The 27,750-nt window shown below is 47.1% G+C and overlaps 1 protein-coding gene across 3 annotated transcripts in view; it reads left to right on the top strand.

Annotated features, from left to right (window-relative positions):
• Positions 1-532: 532 nt before the first annotated feature.
• Positions 533-27,750, top strand: part of LOC122559993 (bactericidal permeability-increasing protein-like) — a 63,192-nt gene continuing 35,974 nt past the window's right edge. The window contains exons 1-5 of one of the 3 annotated variants that reach the window (XM_043710130.2): positions 533-806; positions 1,253-1,352; positions 1,912-2,073; positions 3,766-3,880; positions 8,165-8,293. In XM_043710130.2, coding sequence (XP_043566065.2) covers positions 1,971-2,073; positions 3,766-3,880; positions 8,165-8,293 — 347 coding nt within the window. In that variant the 5' untranslated portion in view covers positions 533-806; positions 1,253-1,352; positions 1,912-1,970. Of the gene's footprint in view, positions 807-1,252; positions 1,353-1,906; positions 2,074-3,765; positions 3,881-8,164; positions 8,294-27,750 lie in introns of all 3 variants that reach the window. The other 2 variants (XM_043710129.2, XM_087994989.1) reach the window with 2 other exon arrangements.

The raw sequence follows: 27,750 nt of genomic DNA, 5'->3' as shown, positions 1-27,750 counted from the left end.
TCCGCCTAACTTGCACAGCTTTGTATTGTAGCAGGAAACCCACAAAGACAATGTGCAAACTCCATACAGACAGTCGCCTGAGGCTGGAATCAAACCCAGGCCCCTGGTGCTGTGAGATAGCAGTGCTAACCACTGAGCCACCGTGCCACCCCAAATCACACCCTGGAGGTTGTGCCATGTCATCAATAGTGAAAACCACACAGCCAACACCTTTAATCATCACCATGGAGACTGCAATAATCTTTCTCTTCACAGCACCCTTTCTGCAATCTTCCATTGAGCGAAGGTTGGGAGATATTGTGACATACAGGCACAATGCAGACAGTCATAAAACCAAACATGACCCTCTATCCTGAAGCATGGGTGTGGGACACTGATCATTAACACAGCTTCCTTACTTGACTTCAGCTAATGCAGAATGTTGATCTATTCCTTGTATAACTGGGTTTGGCAGCAATCCCTGGTGAGGCGATTCACAAACCACATGCTCATTCCAGCCACTTACAAGCTTTTGTTTCAGCTCCTGATTTAAGTATTTTTATTATTTCATATCCTTTTCTTCAACATTGCTGCTCAGATTAGTCATTAGGTTGGGTGGAAGTTCCAGAGATTGATTTAGCTTTTTTCGAAAACACACACTAAACAACTTGAGACGAGTCTGAGCTCAGAGCCTGCAGATTGCTTAATTGGTTGGGTTTTGATTGAAAGAAAGACTGGAGGAGGCTGCCTCAGAGAATGTGACAACCGATTCTTCAGGAAGCATTGCATTAATTCATCTCAGGCGATGACAGAGCTGGTTTGTTCAGGTACTGTAATACTATATACAAGGTTGCCTCTCTCTTATGACCTTTGTTCTCTTTTGATTTTATTGATGTAATTATGGTCACTCTTGCTGTGAACTATCATTTTCCTCTCAAACACAATCTATCTGATTCAATTAAGACCCATTTCCTAGTTTGCTCATTACTTTTCCAAGACTTCTGCATGTTTGGCCTCCTTGTTTATCCCTGTGATCTTTTGCAAGCTTCGAAAACCTACACTTGGCATCAACTAGTGACTGTATCTGTATTTAACCAATCCTCCCTTTTCAGCGATGATTACTGCGTTTAAGCTACAGCCCTTCACCTATGTTTCCCAATTTAAAATAACAAGAAATAGGGCTGGTTCAGTCAGACGAGACTGCAAAATACACAACCTCCCCCAGGCAATGAAAGTGTGCCTCATTCACCAATAACAACAGCATTTTTTTTAGGACCTCAACCTGGAAGACATTTGCAAGAAGCTTGACAGAGGCTTGGAAGGCGCAGGGGCTGAGCCAAAGAAGGAGAAATTAGGGGGGCCTGTTCGAAGAGGTGAGTTTTAAGGGAAGCTTTCAAAGAGGAGTTGGGGGTTGGTGGAGAAGCTTCAGCAAAATAGGACTGAAGGCCACAAAGCAACTGCGAGGCAGAGGAGGTGGGTTTGCAAAAGACTCAATGTTAGAAGCATTAGGGAGAGAGGACCAGCGGGCAGATATTGCAGGTCTCTCAGCATTCATTGAGGCCGGGAAACCATGGAGACTGTGAAAGCATAAATTAGAATCTTAAACTTGAAACATTGTCACAGAGAGCAGGAGCAGTGAATAACTGCAAGAGCTGAAGTTCAGACAGAGTGGAGGTTAAAAGACCAGCAAGAGATTGTTGGAAGAAATGAGTCTGGTACTGTATTGACAAATTGACCAGCAAGGGTTTCAGTAATAGATGTGTAGAGACCGGAGAAGGTGGTAGATGCAGCCTTTTCAATAGAGATTATGTGAGGTCGGAAACACTGCTGGGAATAGTCATGCTGAGCAAACGAAACAACCTCCTCAGTGACTAAAAATGAAACTAACACCTCTGTGTTGCTTCCGTATTAATCGTGTCTTGTTCAGAACAGATAAAAAAAACCTTAAGGGTCCATCTCACAGCGTAGGACAGATTGAGAAGATTGGGAAAATGGTGTGGCTTGTGACTGTCAGCCTTCTACTTCTTTCTTCACACACGCTCTGCACAAACCCGGGATTGAAAGTGAGAGTAACTCAGAAAGCCCTAGATTATGGTAAGTCTCCCTAACTCAGCCTGGTAGTCTGATCACTGTGGGTGCGCTTTGTGAAAGTGCAGAAAGTCTCTGAGCATTTGTGGAGTGTTTCCGTTCAACTGTTACACTTGTCCATGTATAGATTATTCTGAGTCTCAAATAGTTGAGCTTAGAAATGTTAATTGTTTTGTAAAAAAAAATTCTATGGTTTTTGTTTGAATGTCAACTCTTCTTGCACTTCTTAGATTTATTCTTTGTTTGATTTGGCTGTTTTACAACAATTTTTTTTTTCAAACTGTGGAACCTTGTGACTTTATTCTTTCCATGAATGACTGGGATTTCAGATTTTTAAAAAAAATAATTCACTGGTCTCAACCTACATCAGTCTTATACAATTACTAGAAAAGCAGGTCAGAGGCTGGGAAGTGTACATAACTCATCTCCTGTCTCCCCAAAGCATGTCCATCATCTACAAGGCGCAAGTCAAAAATGTGATGGACTATCCCCCACTTGTCTGAATGTATGCGGCTCCAATGATCCGTCTACTTGATTGGCACCCCATCCACCATCTTAAAGATTCATTCCTTCCACAACAATGCAGTATCTACCATCTACAAGGTGGACTGCAGTAAATCAACAAAGAATAAGAATAATCTTATTCTCCACAACCACCCGATGAAGGAGCAGCACTCCCAAAGCTAGAGCTTCCAAATAAACCTGTTGGACTATAACCTGGTGTTGGTGCAATTTTTAACTTTGTACACCCCAGTCCAACACCGGCGTCTACAAATCAGGCAGCATCCTTGGAGCAAGGAGAGTCGGTGTTTTAGGTATAAACCCTTCATCAGAAATGTGGAGGGGGAAGGGGGCTGAGAGATTAATAGGAGGGTGGGGGTGAGGATAGGGGGGAAAGGAGCTGGGATAGTGATAGATGGATGCAGATGGGGGTAATGGTGATAGGTCAGAGGCGGGGAGGGAGTGGATAGGTGGGAAGGGTGATGGATAGTAGGACAGGTCAACAGGGCAGTGCCGAGATGGAGGGTTGGATCTGCGATGAGGTGGGGGAGAGGAGATTTGGAAACTAGTGAAGTCGATGTTGATGCTGTGTCAAAGGGCCGTTGACTTCACTAGTTGCTAGCATTTTCAGTGTTTACAACATAACATATGCATGTTGACTGAAACACCCAGCAACATTCAGTAACCAAGGAAGTATCACTCATAATTATTAAAAAGAAACACTCTGCTTTACATTTTACCAACAAATGTTCTGAATATTTAAAGCAGAAATGCACAGTCTATGAGAATATGGATATTGAGATCACTGTCCAACATATCCATGATTCACTGTTTATTTACTAATCAGAAATGTCATTAGAATTATAATGTGCAGCTTGAGTTCTTGTGTTAATGTTGTGTACTAAAGAGATTCAGTGATAATGTTCATTAACACATATCTCCGCATTTTCTTTCCCCTTCAAGAGGCTATAAGCAGCTTGGCATCAAGGCAATATCTGGCAAGGCCAGTGACTATAGAGTATGCAGAGTTCTCAGTGGAACAGATAGTGTGAGGTGGGTCAAGTGTAGCAGTCCATAGTAGTAACCATTAATGGAGGAGAAGTCTGGTGTGTAGCTGAATGCATGGGCTTCACAAGTCTGTCTTCCAATGTGCATTGGAAGGCTCTGGTATTGCCTAACATCTGATTTGTCACTCAGGTCGACAGGTCGGGGTCCAGGTGTTACAGCAGAAACTTTGGCAGATTCAGATTCCAGATGTCAGCGGAGAAACCCACGTGTCTGTGATTGGCCATGTCAAATATCAAGTCACAGGGTGAGTGTGTGGAGTGTTCTTCAGGAAAACATACAAGGAGAATTTGTTTCATATTAACCACTCCCCTCCCCCATTTTGAATGACCTTGAAATGGAGTTATGTTGCATAGTTTCTCAGGTGCCAAGTGTCCATGTTGGATTGGAGCTACAAATTTCCAGCTGGAACTGTATCATCCACTATATAGAGTCATAGAGGTATACAGCACGGAAACAGGCTCTTCGGCCCAACTTGTTCATGCTGACTAGATTTGCTAAACTGAACTAGATAACTTACTCGGATGTGATTAAAAAAATCATTTCCCTAAACGTGTGCCTCACATCAAGTCCTCTGTTCATGCAACTAAGATGCTTTCAATATAAAACAAAGTTCAACAAGAAATGAAAGAATCCCACAACATATAAAGCAGCCAGACTAGGCCCATGATGCCTGTAATAGCTCTATGAAAGAACAATCCAATTAATTCCACTCCTCTTGGTCTTCATTCCATAATTCTCCCTTTTCCCTATTTCCATTTCCCTGTTTAAAGCTGCCATTGAACCTGTTCCTACCAGGAAAATGTTTGTGTCATTGGTGTGCAGACATTTCACATTGCTCTAACTTTCATGTGCGTGAAGAGAGGAATGACGTAAAAGGGAACTGGCCTTTTGTAGATCTTTACTGTCTAGCTATAGCACACTGATGGCAGCGGTTCCAGAAGGCAGCTGCCCACCATCTGCTCGAGGGTGACTAGGGATGGGGAGTCAATGTCTGCCCAGCAAGCGATCCCCATGTCTCAAGAGTGCACTATTTCAGATCACCACAGTCTGATCTCCACAAGACAGGAGGATAGCTAAGGAAGGCATTCAGCCTCTCAAGTCTGTACCAGCTATTCTATCAGACCCTGGTCGATATGTATCAGAGCATCCTACCCAGACCCATTCCGCTATCCCTGTAACCTTACATTTCTCATGGCTAATCCACCTAGCCTGCATATCCCGGGACTGTGGGAGGAAACCGGAGCACCCAAAGAATGCTGAACAATTGGCAGCATCTGTGGGCAGACAAACTATTAATATTTTGATATGACTCTTCTTCAAATGAATGTGCAATGATGTGGCAAAGATGTGAGAAATGTGAAGAATAAAAACAAGGCATATTATCTTAAAGGTGGGATGCAGAGGAATCTAAGTGCCCTCGTCCATGAATCAAAAAGGTTCATTGGCAGGTACAGCAAATAACTAAGTAAGGTAATAGAATGTTATCAAGCCTTGCTACAAATGAACAGGAAGTTGTGAGACCGCAACTTGAAAACTGCGTGCAGTTTTTGTTTCCACACTTAAAGAACAGTAAACTTGCACTGAAGCAGTACACAAGGGTTCACCACATCAGTACTGTGGATGCAAGACAGTCCAACCAGGGATCCTTCAGAAATGCAGAACCGTACTTCCATTCTAACATCTGTACTATCAGGGGAAGACAAATCACAGCCTCTCTTCACAGCTGTCAGCTGAAATATTCTTTAGTTTAAACATTCTGACAGCCTTTTTGACAGCTGCTGTCAAACACTAAGTGTGATGTTAGGGTGCCAGGAGGGTAGGAATGCCAAATGGGTCAAGGTGCAGTACCAAGTACATAAGATGCCAGCTGGATAGGGATTAAGGTATCAGGGAGTTGAGTGCCAGGTGTGAGTTGACAAGGTGCCCGGTGGGTGTGCTGCCATGGTGCAAGGGCCCAGGTATCTGATGCAGTAGTTACAGTAGGTCAGGGTGGGTGGGGTGATCAGGATAGGGATGTGGGGGTGGATGCTGGGTATGAGAGGTTGAGTAGTAGGGTCTGATGGTGGGGGCATGTTCCAGGTTGGGCATCGGGGAGGGAAGGCTGAATGCAGAGGGACAGAAGGGGGTCGGATCTGGCAGCTGAGGAAGTTGGGGGAGGAGGGTATCAGATATTGGACGCAGAGCAGGAAGGGGGTCAGGTATGATTTGTGGGGAAGGCAGGCCGGGGGCAGAATTGGGAAGGAGACACGGTGTCTCAAGAGTGGGCAAAGGTGTCAGGTCCCAGAGATGTCCAGTCTGGGGGTGTATGTAGACTGGGGAAAATGTAGGTTGGGGTGTGTGATATGTGTAGCACAGAACTATCAGGGGAAGACAAATCACAGCCTCTTTTCACAGTTGTCAGCTGAAATATTCTTCAGTTTAAAGGTGAGCTAAATATTTGTTCTGTTAAATAGCCCCTCAGGACTATATATTTTATAATGTTACTTGTTCCTAGTAACTATTTTACTTAACTTAGTTGGAACCCTCCAAATTTTCTGATTTAAATAGAGACTTTTGGAAGGTTCCAAACATAGAGGAAATGTCAACGGAAAATTCAATTTTCTGGTTAATTTCTTTGCACTGTGCTATGATGAGGATCCCCATGTGCAGCTCTCATCCACAATGGAATAATGGCTCTGGCCAATGGTAAATCCAGGCCAAAGCTTCACTTTCCCGGAACAAGAAGAGCCGAAGCAGACACCAGCAATGTAATGGTCTGATTGGCTGATGTGGGGCCAGAGCAGCTAAGGACATTCAGGGTCTTTGTGGTACAGTGATAGTGTCCCTATCCCTGAGGAGGCTTGGATTCAAGCCTCTTGCAACGTGTAATAAAAAGAAACATCAGAGGACCCCCAGTCTGCAAAGAGAGAGTGTCAAAAAATCTCTCCCTGTTTTATCTGTCTGGTGTTGAGGGATCAGAAAGTCTCTTTGTAACAGCTAGCTGTCTCCTTCTCACCTTCTTTGCAATCATAGAATCCCTACAGTGTGGCAGCAGGCCATTCAGCCCATAATGACCCTGCAAAGAGGATCACACCTACACCCATCCCACCTGCACATCCCTGAACTCTATGGATAATTTTGCATCTTTGGACTGTGGAAGGAAGCCATGCAGAGACAGGGAGAACGTACAAACCCATGCAGAGACAGGGAGAACGTACAAACAGACAGTCACCTGAACATGTGAGACAACAGTGCTAAGCACTGAGCCACCATACCATATATCGAGGGTGGAATAAATCACTTTGAACAACAAATTCTCAACCAGTGAATAAAAAAGGACATCAGTGTGCAAGCAACCTTGTGACAACTGCAAAGAAAAAGAAAGGAATTGATGGAAAAGATAGAAAGGAACTGTTCGAATCCTACAGTCCAGACTGGTGTTATCGAACTGTTTCCATTTTTTTACCACCATTCACCCCATTAAGATACCTGTCTTATCTATCTCAGTATGTCTGTTTTTGAAGGTGGAATTTAAAAAGAGTAAAGTTAAAGTTGTAGAGTTAGAAGTTAGCATTTCATTTTTCCAAGTGCTGTTGATTAAAGACAACTTGTTTGTAATAAACAGTCAGCTTTTTGTTCAATACAAACAACTGGTGAGTGATTTCTTTTAACCTGAGTTTATTAGTCAGGCAAATTGCTATTGGATAATTTGACTAAACCTTTTCATGCTAGTGAAATATTGGGATTGATTTCCAGTGCACCACCCCAGTGAGTTGTGACAATGAGCTGAAACCGTCTAATGTTTCAAAGAATGGAGTATGATGTGATTGAAATATACTGTACAAGGCTCTGAGGGGCTTGACAGGGCAGACAATGGGAGGCTGTTTCCCCTCACTGGGAAATCTCAAGCCTGGAAGTATTAGGGTGAAGGGCCAGTCATTTAGGACTGAGATAAGGAGAAATTATTTATCTCAGAGGTTTGTACGTCTTTGGCATTCTTTATCCCAGAGATTTGTGTATGTTCCATCATCTAATATATTTAATGCTGGGATAACCAGACTTTCGGTTTCTCAGGGAATCTGGGATATGAACAGCTGTCAGGAAAGTGGAGTGGGGGATCAGCTGTGATCATAGTGAATGGTTGGAGAAGACTCAGAGTGCCGTGTAGTCTACACCTCCACCTATTTCCTATGTTTGTGTGTTCACTCACCCCGATCTGTATTGGAAAAACAAAACTGTACAGTAAAGTATAGGAGGACATTTATGTTACTTCTGTATTAGGGAAAATACTGTGTATTAAGTGTTGATGTTCAGCCTAATCCTGCCATGGAGTATTTCCTGAGAAGGAACAGAATTTGGTGGGAACTTGTGGCATTGACCAAATTAGGATGTGTTTTACTGCTCAAGTGCACTTACTTTTCAGAGCATATCTCTGGAAGTAATTTATAAAAGATTTGTATTTCATGTTATTTATACTACTTCATCCAGTGTCTGTCCACAGCTGAGATGAGAATAAGACAATAACCTATTGTTTAAATGTCTTTTACAGAATGCACATCAATGACTTTCACCTGCCTCAGTCTGCAATCGGATTCTATGCTGGCACTGGCATTAAACTTTCCATCAGTAATGCCTATATTCACATACATGGAAACTGGAGAGTGAAGTATCTTTTTATGTGAGTGTTTCCTCTTGGTTTTTCTCTATCACTTTCCTTCTTCTCCCTCCTGTAAAGTCTGAATTGTTCCATAGTGCAGTCAGCCCTGTTTGTACCTCATCCGAAAGCTCGGCCTGAGCCCTGAGCATTGGACATTGATCAGGAGTGAAACCCTCTGGGGCACACAAGAGCCCAGATTTAATCATCCTAAGACTGCCCAGCTCCCACCACTTAACCCAGTGCTGACCAGGATTTTGGACTTTTCCGGTGTGTAATGTTCAGGACTATATTAGAAAGCACAGTTACAAAATGTGGGCTGGCTCTTGGTTTTGTGGCAATACTTGTAAAATAATGTAGCCTATTTTACATTCCTCATGTGTAAACCTTCAGTCTTATTGTGCCTACCCCCCCAACCTGTTTTAAAAATGAATATAGTGCATTAATATGAATACAAATTCTGAATTTATAATTGCAGATTTATTTTACACTGAAAAGGAGAATATAATAATCCTGATTGTACATTCTTATTGTTCTACATTTTTCACAGGAATGTATGATGTATCAGAAGGAATACACATTTTAATACACAGCTCACATGATGTTATACATTACTCCCATAAGTTCCTCGACAATTTCACAGACAACTTTCACAACCAATGATCATTACGATAGAGCGGGTTCGATTAAGTTATTATTCTTTGATATTATTTATTGACTCACAGCTTTGGAATCATCATGAAGGTGTATAAATTTGTATAACTATCACATATACAGAATAAGGAATATAATGTTCAAAGAAACTGCAATGTGGAAATCTGTATGTAGCTCAGATATTAGATCTTGACATTTCTTTTCCATTATTTATATAAATGATTTGGATGTGAACATAGGAGGTACAATTAGTAAGCTTGCAGATGACACCAAAATTGGAGGTGTAGTGGACAGCGAAGAAGGTTACCGCAGAGTACAACGTGATCTTGATCAGATGAGCTAATTGGCTGAAGAGTGGCAGACGGAGTTTAATTTAGATAAATATGAGGTGCTGCATTTTTGGAAAAGTAAATCAAAGCAGGACTTATACACTTAATGGTAAGGTCCGAGGGAGTGTTGCTGAACAAAGAGACCTTGGAGTGCAGGTTCATAACTCCTTGATCGCTTCTCGGCCTTTTGGCTAAGATTAAGTGTCTGTTCTTATCAGGACAGGGGTCCAGTTGCGAGTCATCAGAGCTAGTGGAGATCATCCCTGAAACGTGATTGGACGTTGGAGGATCATTTGGTTGTGCTGACCTGCTATTGGTGGATCTTCATGCTGGCTTCGGCCTAACGCCAATTCAGGGACCAGCTAACCTCAGAGCTATGGCCTCAACAGCTGCCCACACCCCGGGCCAGGGCATTCACAAAACAGTCAGGGTGACTGTCAAGAAGGTGGAAGAGTGTACACCAGTCGATCGGACAGTGTTTGTCAAGAAGGTTCTGTTCGAGTGCTGTGGGTTTGCTGCAGCGGATGTGTAAGGAAGGGGAACCTCTGTTCTCCATCTTGTCGGCGGTCCCGTTGTGTGTGCTTCCTGCGCAGAGGAGTCAGGTTGTAACAATCCAGATGTACAACCCTCACGTCCCAGCAGCAGATGTCCTGACCTTCTTGAGGAGATACGTCCAGGTCGAGGGAGAGAGTACCGATGTGATCGATCCTTTCGGGATCTGGACCAGCAAACGACAGGTCAAGGTAACCCTGAGGGTCGATGCCAGTGGGAACATCCTCCACCCACCCTCCAGCTTTGCCACCGGAGGAAGCAGAGGTTACCTGACATACGCAGGGCAGCCGAAAGTGTGCCGAACCTGCGGGAGGTCAGGCCACATGGCGGCGGATTGCAAGGTGACCGTCTGCCGAAATTGCAAGCAGGAAGGCCACCCGACCAAGGAATGTAAGGAGGCCAAGAACTGTAATCTGTGCGGAGAGGCGGGCCACATGTACAAGGCCTGCCCAAGACGAGGGGCTGCCACCTATGCACAGATGGCCAGAGGTGGCAACATGAGCCGTGGACCATCTAAGACCAGCAAGGTACCACAAAACAGCATGGGAACGGTGTCTGGAGGCACCCAAAAGGAAGGGCGGGCTGTAGCGGAGCAGACGGCAGACAGCGGGAAGGTGCAGCAGCCGATCCAAGCTCCTTCAGGACAGATGGAGGAAATGGAAGAGAAGGGACCAAAGGAGGCAGAGGATTGGATTGCCGTGAAAAGCAGGAAGAGGAAACCTCCCAAAGCCACCCAGCGATGGGGGAAGCGACACCTACGCGACGAGGACACATGCAGCTCTTCCGACGGTGAGGACGGGCGCAAGGAGGGTCGTCACCAGAGGAAGAGACAGAGCGCCGCGGGGAAAAAGGAGGGCAGCACCGCCCAAGCAGGAAAAGACGATCCCTCTGAGGGGACGGGTAAAGCCCTCCCCCCACCCGGTGAGAACCAAGAGGTACCCATCGGCCCACAGCTCCAGGTAACTGGGAGCAGCGGTCCTGTGACAGCCCCGCTGTCAGATGGAGAACTGGACCATGCGGACCCTGGGCCCGACCTGAAGACACCAGAGCGGGGAAATGGCTCCAGCGTGGAGCCGGACAGCTACCTCAGCCCTGGGATGGTCCAGCAGTTTGCCGTCACCACGGGGATGCACACAGCTACCCCAGAGGGGCAAGACCAGCAGCAAATGGACACTGTTAACCTTGTAAACTGTTAAAATGGGGATAAGAGTTGCCAGCATCAATGTGCGTAGCATCAAATCGGCTACGCGATGTGTTTCTACGATGGCCTTCCTGGCCAACGTTAAAGCCGACGTCCTGCTCCTGCAGGAGTGTGGGATACCGCACCTCAGCAGCTACAGGAGATGGTCGAGTTTATGGGCCCATGGGCCGTCAGTTTGGTCGGGGGGCAACGATAGCCGCGCCTCCGGCCTGGGTATCCTGTTGAGAGGAGGCAACTTCACCAATTCCGAGGTTAAGGAGGTGGTGGGCGGGCGCCTCCTCGTCGCCGACATCATGTACAGGAATGCTCCCCTGAGACTGATTAATGTGTACGCCCCAGTGGGTAAGAGTGAACGGTTGGCCGTCCTGCAACAGCTTCCACTGCTGCTGGCTACGTCCAGGCCGGTCATTCTGGCCGGAGACTTCAACTGTATCATCGATGCAGATGGACGATCCGGCGGGGGGGTCAGTAAACTGGACACCACGTCCAGAGCCCTGATGGACACGGTCAAAGATGCCAAGCTGCACGACGTCTTCAGCACCCCTGCAGACGGAGCGCAGCGTAGATACACCTGGTCACGGGCAGACGGGTCTATCCGCTCAAGGATAGATTACCTGTTTGTGTCCCGAACGCTCTCGGTTAGATCCACCGACGTCAAGCCGGTGTTCTTCTCCGACCACTGCCTCCTGCTGGCCGACTGTCACCTACAGGACGAGCAGTGGGCTGGTAAGGGAACGTGGAAGCTGAACACCAAGCTGTTGACCCCGGAAAACATTGAGGAGCTCAAGAGGGACTACACAGGTTGGAGAACCATGAAGCCCCTCTTTGAGTCCCCAGCGGACTGGTGGGAAACAGTAAAAGGGAACATCAAGAGGTTCTTCATCCTCAAAGGTTTTCAGGAGGTGAGAGAGAGACGGGGAAAACTGTCCCAGCTCCAGGAAAGTATGCAGAACCTGCTCTTGCTACAGACGATGGGGGTGGATGTCACGGAGGACCTCAAGGAGGTGAAGGGCCAGCAAGCCTCGCTCTTTGCTTCGGAGGCCTCCAAGATAATCTTCCGGTCCAGGGTCCGCTTGGTGGAGCAGGACGAGACGTGCTCACGTTTCTTCTTCCAGAAGGTGCACAAAGAGAGCTCTGAGCCTGAAGGAAGAAGATGGCTCGCTAACGTCATCGCAGGCTGACGTCATGAGGATCAGTAAATCCTTCTACGCCAGTCTGTATGACGCGAAGACGACCGACAGCGCGGCCTCCCAGTCGTTCCTGTTCTCTATCACGTAGGTCTTAGACGACAGAACACGAGAGAGGCTGGACCAGCCGCTATCTCTGGACGAGCTGACCAAGGTCCTCGAGTCCTTCGAAAAGAATAAAACTCCCGGAAGCGACGGCTTACTGGTCGAGCTCTATTCCGCTCTTTGGGACTTGATTGGCCAGGACCTGCTGGAGATGTATGTCAGTATGCTTCGGGCAGGTACCATGAGTGAATCCATCAGGAATGGCATCATCACCCTCGTCTACAAGTGGAAGGGGGAGAGGGAGGAACTCAAAAATTGGAGACCAATCTCACTGTTGAATGCAGATTACAAAATTCTGTCAAAGGTAATCGCCAACCGGGTCAGGTCTGCTCTGGGGTCAGTGATTCACCCTGACCAAACCTGTGCTGTGCCGGGCAGGAAGATCGCTGAGAGTCTCGCACTCCTCAGGGATACGATCGCCTACGTGCAGGACAGAGGGTTGGACACCTGCCTGATCAGCCTGGACCAGGAGAAAGCCTTTGACAGGATATCACACAGTTATATGAGAGATGTTCTCTCCAAAATGGGCTTTGGGGAGGGAATCGGTAATTGGATCAGACTGCTCTACACCAACATTGTCAGTACAGTCTCAATCAATGGGTGGGAATCAGATAGCTTCCCAGTCAGATCTGGAGTCAGGCAGGGCTGCCCTCTCTCTCCTGCCTTGTTTGTGTGCTGCATAGAGCCATTTGCCGAGTCCATCAGGAAGGATGCGAGCCTGAGAGGGGTGACTATTCCTGGCAGCGGGGGTCTGCAGGTTAAGGCCTCCCTGTACATGGATAACTTTGTCGTTTTCTGCTCGGATCCGCTGTCCGTGCGCAGACTCATGTGCATTTGTGACCAGTTCGAACGGGCCTCGGGGGCCAAGGTAAACCGAGGCAAGAGCGAGGCCATGCTCTTCGGGAACTGGGCCGACCAATACTCGATCCCCTTCACCGTCAGGACTGACCACCTGAAGGTGCTGGGTATTTGGTTCGGAGGGGCTGGGGCGTGCGGCAAGTCTTGGGAGGAGCGTATCAGCAAAATGAGGCAGAAACTGGGCAGATGGAAGCTACGGTCGCTCTTCATCACGGGAAAAAACCTGGTCATCAGGTGTGAGGCACTGTCATTGCTATTATACGTGGCACAGGTCTGGCATATTCCCAGAACCTGTGCCGCTGCAGTCACCCGGGCCATCTTCCAGTTTATATGGAGGTCAAAGATGGACCGGGTCCGAAGGGACTCACTGTATAAAGATCTGGGCAACGGTGGAAAAAAATACACCCAATGCCACCCTCACCCTGATGGCCACCTTTGTGTGTGGCTGCATCAAGCTGTGCATGGATCCCCGGTATGCAAACACCAAGTGTCACTACGTACTGAGGTTCTACCTGTCCCCGGTGTTGCGAAGGATGGGCCTAGCCTCGCTGCCGCGGAACGCTCCGAGCAGTTGGACCGTTCCGTATCACCTGTCCTTCGTGGAGAAATTTATGAAGAAAAACACCTTTGACCACAAGTCCATCAGGAAGTGGTCAGCACGTAGTGTCCTTGAGACCCTTCGGGAAAAGGAGAGGGCGGATCCTGTCGAGCGGTTCCCTGAGCAGACTGTCAAAGCCATTTGGCAGAATGCCTCATCGCCAGAACTTTCCAACAAGCACCAAGACATGGCTTGGCTGGTGGTGAGAAGGGCTCTGCCTGTGAGATCCTTTATGCACGCCCGGACTCTCTGCCGCACCGCACGCTGCCCTCGAAGCGGCTGCGGGGGGGACGAGACTGTCACACACCTCCTTCTGGAATGTGCCTACGCAAAGGAAGTCTGGAGAGGAATGCAGTGGTGTTTGTCGAGGTTCGTCCCGAGCAGCGCTGTGACGCGGGACTCCGTGCTCTACGGCCTGTTCCCGGGACGCACACTGAGACGAACATCAACTGTGCCTGGAGGATCATCAACTCGGTGAAGGACGCTCTCTGGGTGGTCCGAAACCTGCTGAGCTTCCAGCTGAAGGAGTTAACCCCAACGGAGTGTTGCAGACTGGCACATTCCATGGTCCAGGACTACGTGTTGAGGGACGCGCTGAAGCTTGGGGCAGCTGCCGCCAAGGCGCGGTGGGGAAAGACCACTGTGTAAAGTCTGCCTGCCTAACGAAGAACTGGGGGCCCATGCAGTCATTTGGGCTCTGCTGACGCCTCAGCTAATTATTTGGGCATATGATTGAAAAATGTACAGACCTGTGAAAAAAATGATAAATTCTGATCTCTGTATGTACATGTTTACATATGTATGGCATGACCAACTGTACCGGCCATCAAATTATTTTATGAATAAAGTATATTTTTGAAATAAAAAAAAAGGACTTGTACTGCCTGCAGGATTTCCCTGGGGCAGGCTACTTCGACGTCACCTTCAGGGGTGTGAAGCAATGTGAACAGCTCCTGAAGGTCTTCAAGGAAAAGGGGAGCCGCTGTTCTCTATCTTGTCGGTGGTCCCGTTGTGTGTGCTTCCTGCACAGAGGAGTCGGGTTGTTACAATCCGCATGTACAACCCCTACGTTTCAGCAACCGATGTCCTGATGTTCCTGAGAAGATATGTGCAGGTTGAGGGACAAAGCACCGATGTGGTTGACCCTTTCGGGATCTGGACCAGCAAACGACAGGTCAAGGTAACCCTGAGGGTTGATGCCAGCGGGAATATCCTCCACCCACCCTCCAGCTTTGCTAACGGAGGGAGCAGAGGGTACCTGACGTACGCAGGTCAGCCGAAAGTGTGCCGAACCTGCGGGAGGTCAGGCCACATGGCGGCGGACTGCAAGGTTGCGATCTGTCAGAACTGCAAGAAGGAGGGCCACCCGACCAAAGAGTGCAAGGAGGAAAAGAACTGCAATCTGTGCGGGGAGGCGGGCCACGTGTACAGGGCCTGCCCAAGACGAGGGGCCGCCACCTACGCGCAGATGGCCGGGGGTGGGCCACAAAGGGACAGCAAGGCACCGCAAACCGGCAAGGGAATGGTGTCTGGGGGCACGCAACAGGAAGGACAGGCTGAAGCAGAGCAGACAGCTACTGGAGAGGGACAGCTGCCGAGCGAAGCTCCGACAGGACAGGCGGAGGAGGAGGAGGTGGAGAAGGGAAAGAAGGAGGCAGAGGAATGGACCGTGGTGCAAAACAAGAGGAAGAAAACCCAACCGGTCGCCAAGACCTCCAAAAAAAAGGGGAAAAGGCAGCTGCATGGGGAAGACACGGACAGCTCTTCGGAGGGTGAGGATGGGCGTAAGGACGGTCGTCACCAAAAGAAGAGGCAGAGCGCTGCGAGGAGAAAGGAGAGCAGCAACTGCCAACCAAGGGATGAACCTCCTGACGCAATGGGAAACTACCACCCCCCACCAGGTGAAAGCCAGGAGGCCCCACCGCCACCCAGCTCCAGGTCACTGGGAGCAGCGACCCTCTGACAGCCCCGCTGTCAGATATAGAAACAGACAGCGTGGACCCTGTCGCAGCCCGATGACACCGGAGCAGGCAAATGGGCCGGGTGAGGAGCTGGACAGCGACCTCAGCCCCACGAGGGTCCAGCAGTTCGTGTTCTGCATGGGGATGCAGACAGCTACCCTAGAGGGGCAGGACCAGTGGCAATCGTACATGGGTAACCTTACAACTTGTTAAAAAAATGGGGATAAAAATTGCAACTATTAATGTGCGCAGCATAAAATCTGCTGCGCGATGTGTTTCAACACTGGCCTTCCTGGCCAACGTGAAAGCCGATGTCCTGTTTCTGCAGGAGTGTGGGATACCGCACCTCAGCAGTTACAGGAGATGGTCGAGCTTGTGGGCCCATGAGCCGTCAGTGTGGTCGGGGGGGGGTAACGATAACCGCTCCTCGGGCCTGGGTATTCTGTTATGGGGAGGCAACTTCACCATCTCCGAGGTTAAGGAGGTGGTGGGCGGGCGCCTCCTCGTTGCTGATGTTACTGACAGAAACGCTCCCGTGAGACTAATCAAAGTGTACGCCCCAGTGAGTAAGAGTGAACGGTTGGCCGTCCTGCAGCAGCTTCCACTGTTGCTGGCTACGTCCAGGCCGGTCATTCTGGCCAGAGACTTCAACTGCATCATTGATGCAGATGGACGATCCGGCGGGGGGGACAGTAAACTGGACGCCACGTCCAGAGCCCTGATGGACACGGTCAAAGACGCCAAGCTGCACGACGTCTTCAGCACCCCTGCAGATGGAGCGCAGCGTAGATATACCTGGTCACAGGCAGACAGGTCTATCCGCTCAAGAATAGATTACCTGTTTGTGTCCCGAACGCTCTCGGTTAGAACCACCGACGTCAAGCCGGTGTTCTTCTCTGACCACTGCCTGCTGCTGGCCGACTGTCACCTACAGGACGAGCAGCGGGCTGGTAAGGGAACGTGGAAACTGAACACTAAGTTGTTGACCCCGGAAAACATTGAGGAGCTCAAGCGGGATTACGCAGGTTGGAGAACCGTGAAGCTCCTGTTTGAGTCTCCAGCGGACTGGTGGGAAACAGTAAAAGGGAACATCAAGAGGTTCTTCATCCTCAAAGGTGTTCAGGAGGCGAGAGAGAGGCGGGGAAAACTGTCCCAGCTCCAGGAAAGTATGCAGAACCTGCTCCTGCTGCAGACGATGGGTGTCGATGTCATGGAGGACCTCAAGGAGGTGAAGGGCCAGCAAGCCTCGCTCTTTGCTTCGGAGGCCTCCAAGATAATCTTCCAGTCCAGGGTCCACTCCGTGGAGCAGGACGAGACGTGCTCACGTTTCTTCTTCCAGAAGGTGCACAAAGAGAGCTCCGTGCTCAGCAGCCTGAAGGAAGAAGATGGCTCAGTAACGTCATCTCAGGCTGATGTCATGAGGATCAGTAAATCCTTCTATGACCAAACCTGTGCTGTACCGGGCAGGAAGATCGCTGAGAGTCTCGCACTCCTCAGAGATACGATCGCCTACGTGCAGGACAGGGGGGTGTACACCTGCCTCATCAGCCTGGACCAGGAGAAAGCCTTTGACCGGATATCGCATACATATATGAGGGATGTCCTCTCCAAAATGGGCTTCGGGGAGGGAATCGGTAATTGGATCAGACTGCTCTACACCAACATTGTCAGTACAGTCTCAATCAATGGGTGGGAACCAGATTGCTTCCCAGTCTGTATGACTCGAAGCCAACCAACAGTGCAGCATCCCAGTCGTTCCTGTCCTCTATCACGGAGGTCTTCGACGACAGAACACGGGAGAGGCTGGACCAGCCGCTATCTCTGGACGAGCTGACCAAGGCCCTCGAGTCCTTTGATAAGAATAAAACTCCTGGAAGCGACGGCTTACCAGTCGAGATCTATTCTGCTCTTTGGGACTTGATTGGCCGGGACCTGCTGGAGATGTATGTCAGTATGCTTCGGGCAGGTACTATGAGTGAATCCATGAGGAAAGGCATCATCACCCTCATCCACAAGCAGAAGGGGGAGAGTGAGGAAATTAGAAATTGGAGACCAATCTCATTGTTAAACACAGACTACAAAATCTTGTCAAAGGTCATCGCCAACCGGGTCAGGTCTGCTCTGGGATCGGTGATTCACCCTGACCAAACCTGTGCTGTACCGGGCAGGAAGATCGCTGAGAGTCTCGCACTCCTCAGAGATACGATCGCCTACGTGCAGGACAGGGGGGTGTACACCTGCCTCATCAGCCTGGACCAGGAGAAAGCCTTTGACCGGATATCGCATACATATATGAGGGATGTCCTCTCCAAAATGGGCTTCGGGGAGGGAATCGGTAATTGGATCAGACTGCTCTACACCAACATTGTCAGTACAGTCTCAATCAAGGGGTGGGAACCAGATTGCTTCCCAGTCAGATCTGGAGTCAGGCAGGGCTGCCCCCTCTCTCCTGCCTTGTTTGTGTGCTGCATAGAGCCATTTGCCGAGTCCATCAGGAAGGATGCGAGTCTGAGAGGGGTGACTATTCCTGGCAGCGGGGGCCTGCAGGTTAAGGCCTCCCTGTACATGGATGACGTCGCCATTTTCTGCTCGGATCCGCTGTCCGTGCACAGACTCATGTGCATCTGTGACCAGTTTGAACGGGCCTCGGGGGCCAAGGTAAACCGAGGCAAGAGCGAAGCCATGCTCTTCGGGAACTGGGCCGACCAATCCTCGATCCCCTTCATCGTCAGGACTGACCACCTGAAGGTGCTGGGTATTTGGTTCGGGGGGGCTGGGGCGTGCGCCAAGACCTGGGAGGAGCGGATCAGGAAGGTGAGACAAAAACTAGGCAGATGGGAGCAACGGTCACTCTCCATCGCGGGAAAAAACCTGGTCATCAGGTGTGAGGTGCTCTCAGTATTGTTATATGTGGCACAGGTCTGGCCCATCCCCAGAACCTGTGCTGCCGCAGTCACCTCGGCCATCTTCCACTTCATGTGGAGATCAAAGATGGACCGGGTCCGCAGAGACATAATGTACAAAGACCGGTGCAATGGGGGAAAAAACACGCCCAATGCCACCCTCACCCTGATGGCCACCTTTGTGTGTGGCTGCATCAAGCTGTGTGTGGATTCCCGGTACGCAAACACCAAGTGTCACTACATACTGAGGTTCTACCTGTCCCCGGTGTTGCGAAGGATGGGCCTGGCCTCGCTGCCGCGGAACGCTCCAAGTAGTTGGACTGTTCCGTACCACCTGTCCTTCGTGGAGAAATTTATGAAGAAAATCACCTTTAACCACAAGTCCATTAGGAAGTGGTCAGCACGTAGTGTCCTTGAGACCCTTCGGGAAAAGGAGAGGGCGGATCCTGTCGAGCGGTTCCCTGAACAGACTGTCAAAGCCATTTGGCAGAATGCCTCATCGCCAGAACTTTCCAACAAGCACCAAGACATGGCTTGGCTGGTGGTGAGAAGGGCTCTGCCTGTGAGATCCTTTATGCACGCCCGGACTCTCTGCCACACCGCACGCTGCCCTCAAAGCAGCTGCGGGGGGGACGAGACTGTCACACACCTCCTTCTGGAATGTGCCTACGCAGAAGAAGTCTGGAGAGGAATGCAGTAGTGTTTGTCGAGGTTCGTCCCGAGCAGCGCCGTGACGCGGGACTCCGTGCTCTACGGCCTGTTCCCCAGGACGCACACCGAGACGAACATCAACTGTGCCTGGAGGATCATCAACTCAGTGAAGGACACTCTCTGGGTGGTCCGAAACCTGTTGATCTTCCAGCTGAAGGAGTTGACCCCGACTGAGTGCTGCAGACTGGTACATTCCAAGGTCCAGGACTACGTGTTGAGGGATGTGCTGAAGCTTGGGGCAGCTGCCGCCAAGGCGCGGTGGGGAAAGACCACCGTGTAACATCTGCCTGCCTAAAGAAGAACAGGGGGCCCACGCAGTCATTTGGGCTCTGCTGACGCCTCAGCTCAATGTAACGCACCAACCTGTAAATAGGAATGATTACTCTGTTTCGATACGCAAAGAAATGGAATGTTTACATATGTATGGCATGTCCAGTTGTATAGATCAAAGTATTTATGAATAAAGTATATTTTTGAAATTAAAAAAAGAGACCTTGGAGTGCAGGTTCATAACGCCTTGAAAGAAGGCATTTGTTAAGCTTTCCTTTATTGATCAGAGCATTGAGTATAGGAGTTGGGAGGTCATGTTGTGGCTGTACAGGACATTGGTTATGCCACTTTTGTGTGCAATTCTGGTCTTCCTCCTGTAGGAAGGATGTTGTGAAATTTGAATGGGTTCAGAAAAGATTTAAAAGGATGTTGGCATGGTTGGAGAATTTGAGCTACAGGGAGAGGCTGAATAGACTGGGGCAGTTTTCCCTGGAGCATCAGAGGCTGAGGGCTGACCTTAAAGGCTTATAAAATCATGAGAGGCATGGATAGGGTAAATATACAAAGTATTTTCCCTACGATGGGAGAACTAGAGGCCATAGGTTTAGGGTGAGGGGCAAAATTTTAAAAAGGATGTAAGGGGTAACTTTTTCACGCAGAGTGTTACATGTATGGAATGAGCGGCCAGAGGAAGTAGTGGAGGCTGGTACAATTACATTTAAAAGGCATCTGGATAGGTATATGAATAGGAAGGGTTTGAAAGGATATGGGCCAAGTCCTAGCAAATGGGACTAGATTAGTTTGGTATGGATAAGTTGGACCAAAATATCTGTTTCCGTGCTGCATCTCTCTATGACTCTCTGACTCTATATTGAAGCCTATTTGTTTATCAGTTTGATGAATTTGTTGTTTTGCTCCTTCACTCAGCTCCCCACTACCCGCCTACCCCCCCAATCCCCTCACCACTCTCCCCAAAATGTTAACTATTTAAGGTTTTTTGGAGTTTTTAGATATAAAACTCTTTTATTTAAAATACATAAGGACCAAATTCACAATTTATAACAATAAGGTCCTCAGTTGTGCCTGGCAAAATGAGGTAAAACAACCAATATTTATGAATCAAGTCGAATTTATTAAGTAAGTTATTATTGATCTTCTTAATAGCAATAAAGATAACATGGATTTTTTTTTCATTTAATCTATTTTTCTAATCAACCCATTCAGAGATCAGGCTTTGTTGAATATTGCTGACCCATATGATGCCTTTCTTCTCCTGTCTTTGAAGTATTACATTCAACTGCGTCACTGAAGAATAATGCTACAGAAGCTATACTAACTCCTAGCAAAGACATTGAGCTTTCTACTCTTGTCCCTAATTCCATATCTCTTGGAAATAATCCAAATTAACCTTTTCCAATAGCTTAAGGTAAGGGTGATCTGGGGTCCTCGCACCTCTGTAACTTCAGTCAGCCAGGCGGCATTGTGGCACATGGTTAGCACTGCTGCCTCACAGTGCTAGAGACCCGGGTTCAATTCCCACCTCAGGCGACTGACTGCGTGGAGTTTGCACGTTCTCCCTGTGTCTGTGTGGGTTTGCTCTGGTTTCCTCCCACAGTCCAAAGATATGCAGGCCAGGTGAATTGGCCATGCTAAATTGCCCGTAGTGTTAGGTAAATAGGGGTATGGGTGGGTTCCGCTTCGGCGGGTCAGTGTGGACTTGTTGGGCCGAAGGGCCTGTTTCCACACTGTAAGTAATCTAAAAACAAACGACCATCTATGTTTCTTTGTGGTCGCAGAAATTACATTCAATTGAGTGAAACACATCCTTATAGATACAGTGTTGCAGTACAATCAATGCTGCCTTCTCTTATCAATATAGTGAACTAAACAATTCAACTCAACAATACTAAGGTAATGTCAGGAAAGAAATGTCTTTTTGTAAAATATAGTTGTTTTGTTCAACAGATCTAGTTAATAATCTTTGAGGAGAAAGTGAGGTCTGCAGATGCTGGAGATCAGAGCTGGAAATGTGTTGCTGGAAAAGCGCAGCAGGTCAGGCAGCATCCAGGGAACAGGAGAATCGACGTTTCGGGCATAAGCCCTTCTTCTTAAGAAGCCCTTCCTGAAGAAGGGCTTATGCCCGAAACGTCGATTCTCCTGTTCCCTGGATGCTGCCTGACCTGCTGCGCTTTTCCAGCAACACATTTCCAGATCTAGTTAATAAACCAAGGCACTTCAGAAACTAAAACTAATTGAAAAGGTATGGTGGTGTTGTTTAAGATAAAGTTTCATGCTCAGTTTGGGCTGCTGCACTTAAACCTTTTGCTTGTCTCTTTAAACAGGTCTCTAATTGCATAAATTTTAAGTAAAATAGGTACAACTACTTGAAGCCAAAATTTTCAACACCTCTGTATGATCTTTAGATCATCAAAATCCAGTTTCATGCAAACAGCTTGTTAATTGTCAATTGTCTCATCACAGAAGGTCTAAGCCAAGCTGTTTAAGAAGATAGCTAAGATACTAAGTGGGCGGCACGGTGGCACAGTGGTTAGCACTGCTGCCTCACAGCGCCAGAGACCCGGGTTCAATTCCCGCCTCAGGCGACTGACTGTGTGGAGTTTGCGCGTTCTCCCCGTGTCTGCGTGGGTTTCCTCCCACCATCCAAAGATGTGCAGGGTCAGGTAAATTGGCCATGCTAAATTGTCTGTAGTGTTAGGTAAGGGGTAAATGTAGGGGTAGGGGTAGGGGTATGGGTGGGTTTCGCTTCAGCGGGTCGGTGTGGACTTGTTGGGCCGAAGGGCCTGTTCCCACACTGTAATCTAATCTAATCTAATAAATTCTTAAAATGTTCCTTCAAACCAATATGAAAGCTTACAAATTCATAATTTTATCAAAATCTCACATTTGCATCAGCCCTGCCCTCAACTTTTATTTTAATTCCAATCAACTTAAGAGACATAAGCCTGACTAGTCCCTATCATTTGTTTTTTAAAATTTGATTTGATTTATTATTGTCACATATAGCTGAGTACAGTGAAGAGTTTTGTTTTGCATGCAGTACAGGCAGATCATATCATACAAAGTGCATTAGGGTATTAGACCAGAATGAGGAATACAATGGTATGGCTGGAGAGAAGGCGAAATTTGAGCGGTTCATTCAGAAGTCTAATAACAGTGGGGAAGAACTGTACTTGAATCTGTTGGTCCGTGTGTTTAAGCTTTTGTACCTTCTGCCCAACAGAAGAGGTTGGAAGAGATTATTACCAGGTGGGAAAGTCTTTACTTCTGTTGGCTGTCTTTCCAAGGGAGCAAGAAATGCAGATAGAGTCAATGGTTGGAAGGTTAGTTTGCATGCTAGACTGGGTTGTGTTCACAACTTTCTGGTCCTGGGCAGAGCAGTTGCCATATCAAGCTGTGATATATCCAGGTAGAATGTTTTCTATGGTACATCTATAAAAATTGGTAAGAGTCTTCATAGACATGCCAAATTTCCCTGGCCTCCTGAGGAATTAGAGGCATTGTTGTGCTTTCTTTACCTTTGCATCAATATGCGTGAATCAGGGCAGGTTGTTAGTGATAGTCATTCTTAGGAACTTGACCCTCTTGACCATCTCCACCTCAGCTCCATTGATGTAGACAGAGGTGTTGTTAACACAGTGCCATGTATTACGTGTTAGTTTTACATTCTTTCTTATGATTTTCTTTTCTTGGCTCTGGCAGCAACACAGCTGGCATTCGGAAGGAAATAAATTCAAAACAAAAGGGTGGGAACAATGGGAGGAATTTAATCACCATAAAAACATCTCAAAGCTTCTATATTGGTTTGAAGGAACATTTCAAGAATTTGTCTTTGCTATCTTTCTTAAACAATTTAGCTTAGAGTTTCTGTGGTGAGATAATTAACAAGCAAAGCAGCTGTGTGGCTATTGATGACCTAAAGATCATTCAAAGGTAATGAAAAATCTGGCTTCAGGCAATTGTATCTATTTTAATTGAACTTTGAACAATTAGAGATCTGCTTAAAGAAATAAGCAAAAGGTTTGAATGCTGCAGCTCAAACTGAGCATGAAACTTTATTTTAAACAAGAACCATATACTGTATTTTACATTGATTTTGATTTGATTTATTGTGACGTGTACCTCAGTACAGTGAAAAGCTTTGCAAGCGGTATAGGCAGATCATTGTAAGCAAGAACTTACAGATCATAGGGTGAAATAGGCATACAGGTTACACCACACAGGATGCATGAGAGACAAGAACAACATTCTTTGAAGTTAAAGTCCGTGCATCAGTCTAATAACGGCAGGGAAGAAGCTGTTCTTGAACCTGTTGGTGCGTGTGTTCAAGCTTCAGTATCTTATGCCTGTTGCAAGAGGTTGTAGGAGAGCATTACTGGAGTGCGATGGGTGTTTAATGAGGTTGGCAGTCTTTCTGCTACAATGGAAATTGTAAATGGCGTCCGTGGATGTGAGGTTGGTTTCTGTGATGGTCTGGGCTATGCACACAACCTTCTGTAGTTTCTTACGGTCCTGAGCAGAGCAATTGCCGTACGAGGTTGTTATGCACCTGGACAGTATGCTTTCTATGGTGCATCTGTAAAAGTTGGTGAGGGTTTGCGATTTTTGAGGTTTGTAGCTCAGGTTGATGATGAGTATCTAAGTATGTTGTCCTCCTTTCTTTTTGAAGTCAATGATCAGTTCTTGAGTTTTGCTGACATTGAGAGAGAGATTGTTCCCTTTGCACCATGTCACCAAGCCCTCTATCTCCCTCCTGTATTCTGACTCATCGTCATTTCATATCTGTCCAACTGAGGTGGTGTCATCAGCAAACTTATAGATGGTGTTCGTTCTGAATTTGGCAACACAGCCGTGGGTGAACAGAGTGCAGAGTACATCCTTGGGGAGGCTCCAGTATTGAGTGTTATCGTGGAGGAGGTGCAGTTGTCTATCTTCACTGACTGTGGTCTGTGGTTCAGGAAGCTGACGATCCATTTGCAGAGGGTGGAACAGAGATCAAGGTCACAGAGTTTTGAGATCAGTCTGAAGGGAATACTGTAATGGTGTTGAAGGCAGAACTGCAGCTGAATAAGCAAAGAGTCTAATGTATGTGCCCTTGTTGTTCAGATGTTCCAGAGATGAGTGCAGGGCTAGGGAAAAGACATCCACTGTAGACCTGTTACATCAGTAGGCAGATTGTAGGGGATCGAGGGCAGGCTGGGAGACTGGAGTTAATGTGGGCCATGACCAGCCTCTCAAAACACTTCGTGATCATTGAAGTCAGAGCTACTGGGCAGTAGTCATTAAGGCACATTGCATGTGATTTTAGTTTCCCAAGTGCCTTGGTTTATTTTGGTTTATTAATTAGATATGTTGAACAAAACACTTATATTTTAAAAATTTTTTTTTTTCTCAGCATGCAGTCAGCTCACCTGAAATAACTCCACAGAGGCCAGTAGCTGTCACCCAGGCACCCTTTGTTTACACACGAGCTGTCCTTGAATTCAGTATTGCCTCATTCAGAGTCAGCTATCACAGTATCAGGATCTCCCCATTTTATATATCAGCCAGGGCTCCGTGATCGAACCAGATTAACTGCCCCAATCAGGGAACTCATATTCTATGAGATCCACCTGGCTGACCTTGTTACAATCACTATACCAACCTCCTCTGCTTTAACAGAAACAGGAGCGGGGCCAGACATCCACACACTCTGAGGCTGAGGACGACAGTTTAAGTATTTTAATGAGGCAAGCAACCTCTTGCAGTCACCTGATGTTCAGGTTGAACCCCTAGAGATCCCAGGCCTTAGGGTGACCCAACAAGATCAGGTTAAGTGCCTATCCAGCACTGCTTGTGGGCCAGGAGTGTTGCTCCTCTGAGGTCCATCCCCTTCCGAGGTTGGTCATCCCTGCTCCTGAAGTGTGGCTGTGCCTTTTCAATGTTGTAATTGTACCCACCTCCTGCCAGCACCTTCTATGTGAAAACATTGCCCCTTAGATTCTTTTTAAATCTGTCCCCTCTTCCCTTAAACTTGTGCCCTCTAATTTGGACTCCCTTACCCCAGGGAAAAGACCTTGTCTATTCACCCTATCCATGCCCCTCATGATTTTATAAACCTCTAAGGTCACCCCTCAGCCTCCAACGCTCCAGGGAAAATAGCCCCAGCTTCTCCCTATAGCTCAAACACTGAGAAGAGCAACAATCCTGGCCCACAAGCAGTGCTGGGTATATGAATATGCAAAGTTTACAGGGATATGGGCCAAATAGGACTAAGATTAATTTAGGATATCTAGTCAGCATGGATGAGTTGGACTGATGGGTCTGTTTCCATGCTGTACATCTCAGTGACTGTATGATAAATTCAAATTAGACTGCTTGAAGAAAATAACTTGGTTGGGATTAGTGTGTATGAGTAATTTGAGTCTTTACTTATGGTGACAGTAGGATGCTTGAGAATGTTACAACAAAGGTCAAGCCCCTCTGTTAATTAAAACCAAACACCCAGAAAAGCTTGCCTCGCCTTAAAATGTGAGGGAGTGACAGAGAACTCCTAAGTTCCACTGTTAGGAAAATAAATTTTTATTTTCTAATTCTAATAGTGAACACTAAACAAATGCTATGCACAAATCCAAGTCCGCCTTTTTCTTAACTACTTACTATCTGACTTCAACTCTATAAAATGTGTTGTGGAGAAAATATAGACAACCACCAGGAGATGCAGAGAGTTTTTCAAGAAGTAGGTCTTTTATTTGCAAACAAAAAACTGTGACACTGAGAAAGCAGATTCTCGAATGCCCATAAACCTCAGGATCCGTGGATTTTAATTTTTTTTATCATGTTTCTGTTAGTTTATCAGCATGTCCAACTATATTAATCAAAGTACCTCACTCTAGCTACACAATAAACCAGTGATGTTAGTTCCCATTATTGCTTTAGTTGTACATTCAACTTAATGTTATTCTAATGTCACAGTTAGATATTTATTGCTAACTGTGCTACAGTGATCTTTCATTGCAGACTAACCTGTCATGATAGATATTGAGCTATTCCATCTGTTACAATAGTCTCCTGTCTCAAGCTGACTCTACTTGCTATTGATTAGATATTTTAATGTCATGTCCCAAATATTTATTGTTCCAATCCCATCAGAATAACACTTAACACAAGTGATAATGCAAGTTTCTCTGTTATCTCATCTGGCCATAGTGACCTTTCAGCCTTAACATTACTCTGCTAATTGGTGTAAGAATGTTCCACTGTGGTTTCCCATCCTGCCTTCCACAGAACACAGATTGCCAGTGGTCTTCATGCTTTAACCCTTCCCACACTCATGTTCTTTATTTTCCATATTCCTCCCTTTGAGACCTACTGGTTTCACCCAGAGAAAGAAGACAATAAGCTCAGCCTCTCGTGCCCAATACAAACAATATAGGTCCCTACACGGACTAAATAATTTTCAGAGTCTGAGACCTAAAGGGTTTTTCCTCCATTCCTGTGGTCCCTTGGGCCAAAAACCTGTCCTCCAATAACCAGAACAGGAAAAAAGACCCCTCACAATCTAGGACCCACGCTTTCTTCAGAGTATCATCAACGTTCCCATGTGGACATATTCCTTGCACCATGGCGGTTGTTAGATCATAATAGTAGAGCGGTGGGGTTCCATCCGAGGAGTAAGCACTTCCTGGGGTAGCTGAAATGACCACAAGTTGCCGTGTGGTGACGCGAACTAAAAAGGACTTAAAAGGTAAAGCACAGCAAGAGATGAAGGCAACAACAAGCAAAACCGCACTGACAATAAGATCAATCTTGACAAACCTTGCTCCCCAAAATCCGAATATATTATTCAGCCAATCAAAAGCCTGATGACCAAACCCTGCATCGTCTTTTCGCTCCTGTCTTAGATTCTTTAGTTTTTCCATTGCTTTAGTAAAAGATCCCCCAGGGCTAATGTTATTATGTATAAAGGTACAGCAATGTTCCCCAAACACATAAACCCTGCCTTTTTCTGCCAGTATCCAATCTAAGGCCTGTCTGTTTTGCCATGTCATTTTGATAGTAGCATCCAATTGTTCTCCCAAGGCCACGAGGGCATCATCAGTATAATTGATAAATCTCTGCTGGTTGTAATAAACGTAATTAATCCATTCAGCAT

The sequence above is a fragment of the Chiloscyllium plagiosum genome, unplaced genomic scaffold (assembly GCF_037043375.1).
Source record: "Chiloscyllium plagiosum isolate Xiang-an unplaced genomic scaffold, Cpla_swu_hap1 HiC_scaffold_15, whole genome shotgun sequence".
Classification (NCBI taxonomy): Eukaryota; Metazoa; Chordata; class Chondrichthyes; order Orectolobiformes; family Hemiscylliidae; genus Chiloscyllium; species Chiloscyllium plagiosum.
Note: the sequence above shows the minus strand (reverse complement) of the source record. Positions and strands in the feature narration are given on the sequence as shown.